At 41.4% G+C, this 4,475-nt stretch overlaps 1 protein-coding gene across 1 annotated transcript in view; it reads left to right on the top strand.

Annotated features, from left to right (window-relative positions):
• The first annotated feature begins 795 nt into the window (after window positions 1-795).
• Window positions 796-4,475, top strand: part of REXO2 (RNA exonuclease 2) — an 8,394-nt gene continuing 4,714 nt past the window's right edge. Inside the window, exons 1-2 of the mRNA XM_012659211.1 lie at window positions 796-1,081; window positions 2,108-2,191. Coding sequence (XP_012514665.1) covers window positions 935-1,081; window positions 2,108-2,191 — 231 coding nt within the window. The 5' untranslated portion in view covers window positions 796-934. The remainder of the gene's footprint in view (window positions 1,082-2,107; window positions 2,192-4,475) is intronic.

Consider the following 4,475-nt stretch of genomic DNA (forward strand, 5'->3'; position numbering starts at 1 on the left):
TATATTGTCTAGGCTGGTCTGGAATTCCTGGCCTCAGCGATCCTCCTGCCTTGGTCTCTCAAAGTGCTGGGATTACAGCATGAGACACCACCCCTAGTCAAAAGATACTTTGATCAAAACCAAAGCAGACGACAAAGTAGACAGAGCTGTTTTAGTTCATTTTAATGTAGTTTGCTCCACAGATCTGTTATACCAGGATGAGACTTAACTATGAGAACTTTTAAGGCTAGAGTAGAAAATTATTACCACTGACACCTAATAGCTGAACTGAAACACAGACCACATTCCATAAGAAATAAGGGATAACCCTTTGCCAAATGAAGGGAAGTAACCAATTCTGAACACCTAATACGTGCTAAGTGATCTTTCAGACATCTCCTTTAAAGATTTCTACATGATCTGATGATACTGGAAGTGGTCTTCTAGCCTGAAAAAAGCAAAACACACCGCCTTTCGGTGCCGAGTAAAAAAAATACCCGGTGTGTGGAAGAGAGGGCCAGGTAAGTAAACAAGAGGAAAAAGAAGTAAAAAAGGAAGGATATATTTGAAAAAAAAATCATAAATAGATAAATCTATCTTTTTCGATCAACCAGAGTAAGAATTCTTTTTCCATTGCGCAGCTCGCTACTAACTGAAACTCAGGAAGTAACTCCTGGAAGCAAACTAACTTAGCAGTGAAAAACATGCGCGTCCAGTAACATCCGAAAAACACGTGGCGGGGGTGGGGATCCGGTGGCAACAGCAGGTGAGACTCTAAGTCCCATCATCCCATTCGGCAGCCAAGCCGGGCTGCTCAGAGCGAGCCGGCGCACAGGATGCTGGGACCTGTGGTTTCCGCTGCTGCGCCTCCCCGCGGGTTTGCGACGTTTAGCGACTATCGCGCCTGCGCCAGCGCCGGCTGCGAGCCTGGGGCCGTGGCCGCTCGTGTCGGGTGATGCTAGGCGGCTCCCTGAGCTCCAGGCTGTTGCGAGGTGTAGGTGGGAGTCGCGGACAGTTCCGGGTGCGCGGTGTCCGCCAAGGTGGCGCAGCCATGGCGGCAGGGGAGAGCATGGCTCAGCGGATGGTCTGGGTGGACCTGGAGGTGAGTGAGGTCGGCGAGGGGTGAGGGAAGGAGAGTGAAGTTTCGCGCGTGAGACCGAGTAGCAGAGCCTGGCCTGGGAGAGCTGTAGGTGTCTGGGTCTCAGGTGTGGCAGGTGAGCGCGGCCCGACAATCGGCGGCGGCGCTGGGCAAGTCCGGAGGCAGGAGTTCTGCGGGTGTTGGGGACCGTGCGGGGCTGTGGGGTTTCTTTTCAAAAGGAAGGAGTCATCCTTGTGGCTCCCTCTCCTGCCTACCTCCTCTGCCCAGGTGTGGACTTCCTAACGCTCTGATGTCTGGGGGCTTAGGGTCACAGCGGTGGGGGTGGGGACAGCGGCTCTGCTCCCCTCCTCCACCCTACAAAACCTTAAAGAGCCCTAGATTGTTGGGGCTAGACAGGACTCCGGAGATGACTCAGCCTTACTCCTCATTCCAAAAGTGACAAAATTGCTGCCCAAAGGAGGGTTCAACTCATTCAAGGTCATGCTGTTAGTGAGGGTCTGAGTTGGGACCGGACCCCAGTTTTGATCTCTCCAGGTTTTCCATAGTAAAACCAAGGGCTCCCCTTCCTTTGAGCCTCTGTTTTCTCCTATATGAAATGAAAGTAATAGCAGCACTTTCTCCATTAGATTCTGATGAAGATCAAGTGGTGTCATTAATATGAAAACTTCGTAAACTCTCTAGAGATACAGTGTTGTTCGAGTAAACTCTCTAGAGCTACAGTGTTGTTCGATATCTAACTTCCAAAATTGAGTGCTCTCAGCACTCAATTTTACTTGCTTTGCATCTGTCCCAGAGGAGACTCACAGTGCTTGACAAATAGCAGGCTCTTGGTAAATATTTGTTGAATAAATGAGGACTCAAGTTTAGTATTAATACTTTGAGTAGTTGCCCAAGGAGCATTATTGTCTCTTCTATTTTGGCTATGGGATATAAACTGAATATGCTTGAGGGAATTCCTGTTAAATAAACTTGGGTAAAATAGGCCAGAAAGGTGGTTTTGTGTGTATTATCTATTTATTTTTATTGCAGATGACAGGATTGGACATTGAGAAGGACCAGATTATTGAGATGGCCTGTCTAATAACTGATTCTGATCTCAACATTTTGGCTGAAGTAGGTGATGCCATGTAATACGGTTATACTGTTTAGAGGGCTTTGGGAATCTAAAAGTCATTTTTTCCAGTCTATTTATTTAGAAAATAAGAAAACTGAAGTCTATATATGTAGATTAAGGTCCAAAGTAATGTGCTAGGTTGTGGTCGGGTTGGTACTAGAACCAAAGTAATATATCTCACAGCCTAGTTAATTTTTCAGTTAACCATGCCAGAAATGTACTCTGGCATTTACTGAGAGCTTACTGTGTGCCTGGTACAATTCTGAGTGCTTTACATGTTTTTGTTCTTTATCCTCACAACAACTATAAGTTAGGTACTGTTACAGTGCTCATTTTATAGATGAGGACATTTGAGCATAGAGATGTTGGGTCATTTGCCCAAGGCCACCTGGCTAATGTAGTTTAACTAAGGCAGTCTCAGTAAAGTGCTTCTAACCATTAGGACAGCCAACTGTTGTCCCATCAGATTTGGTGACTCATGCTGAAGTTTACATCTTTATGTCGTTATGTCGTAACTTTGACTTCAGCTTGACGGCATATATACAATTCTGCCTTTTCAGCTAGGGCATGTGATTCTTCTAGATCTATATTAAAATTTTAGAATTTCTGTTGATATGCATCCACAAAGTGTTTTCTTATTGACAGATTGGGCATGATTAAGGTTTTTACATGCTACTTTTGACTGAAACATTTAGCAAAACAAATAAAACACACTTGTTGCATTTCAGCCGCTCATGAAACATTTAATAAGTATGTGACACTATCAGATTGGTAGGGGATGAAATCCCCGACCTTGAATAATTCTGTTTTATACTGTCAGCAGTATTCAGAGTCATTAAGAAACTCTAGAATAGAAACAAAGTAGGGATGTTTGTGGAAAAGAAAGTCTTGTTACGTTAAGTTCCGAAAGGGTATGGCTGATGTGTTATTGGCACTGGGATAAATTTCATAAATCCACAGTTAAGACTTGCATTTATTTTGCTATGTACGTAAAATAGGTGAGAAGGTATTTACAGATGAATTGCTGCGTTTGTGGAGTACCAGGCTTATCTCTCTGACACATCAGCTGGAGGAAAATTCCGAGACTTTGTATTTGTCATCATAACAACTTTTTTTTAGACTTTATATAAATAAAGCGCTGAGTTTTAGTTTTGGTTGTTCTTTCTGTTACTTGGAATTTATTGGAGATGAATAGTGAAGAGAAGCGTCTTTATTTTACCAGCCCTACTTACCCTTGGCTGAAGAAGAGTTTTTCCTTTGGACTGTTGATATAATGTGAAATACTGACAGTTTAATGGATCAGTAGGTTGATATGTACCCTGGAGGAAATTTGGGTATGTATTCACACAGCTGCAGATGAGTGCAGCATTTGTAAATACACTAAGTCAGACGAGGATAAAGATGTTAAAAAAAATGCTTAAGGGCTGTCAGTTTTGTGGTAAATATGTTTTATTCTTGTATACGAGTATAAGGAAATGTTTTATCCTGGTAGAAGAACAAACATCCTACTCCGAAAATTTTTCTGTAGGTATAGTTCCTTGGTTTGCCAAACTGGGATCTAGAGTAGATTATATAGTATTAGATTTATAGTAGTAGTTTGCTTTTTTCCCATAATTGTTAGACCTTTTTTTTTTTCTACAGTAGGAGGTTTTTTTTTTTTTTTTTTTTTTTTTTTAAGTATGTCATCAGAGCACATTTTTTGTTTATCCACAGAGATTGCCAGCACCAGGTATCTTTGGCTAAACCTCCTTTTTAGTTGTGGGATGTCAGGCATATTTTAGTCAAATTCTAGGCATTCCTTTCAGTGATGCAAGCTATTTTTACCACCTTAGTTGTAATAATACCTTGGATTTATAGAGTTTGTTCCAGAGAGTTCAAACAACTTTCATATCTATAATGTCTTTTATCCTGTTAACATCCCTGGTGAAGGAAGGGGGACAGTTTATTATTATTATCACCATTTTACAGAAGGAGAAACTAAGACGACTGTATCAGTGACACAGGTCAGGCTACTGTTTACTGCTGGAACTTTATCTGAAAGATTCACAGTATTTGAATGTTCTATGCAGTGGAGCTGAGACTTTGAGGGCTACTTTTTTGGTTTTTTTTTTTCAGTTGTCACTAATTACCTCTTTAAAAATGTGTTTTTTTAAATATAAAAACATTGTTTAAATTAAATGATATAAATTTATCCAAGGTATATGTATAGTAAGCTATTGGGTTTTTTTAGTAGGGTACATGTGATATTTTGGTACAGAATACAATGTGTATTAATCAAATCAG

This window comes from Propithecus coquereli, unplaced genomic scaffold (assembly GCF_000956105.1).
Source record: "Propithecus coquereli isolate 6110/MARCELLA unplaced genomic scaffold, Pcoq_1.0 Scaffold6, whole genome shotgun sequence".
Taxonomy (NCBI): Eukaryota; Metazoa; Chordata; class Mammalia; order Primates; family Indriidae; genus Propithecus; species Propithecus coquereli.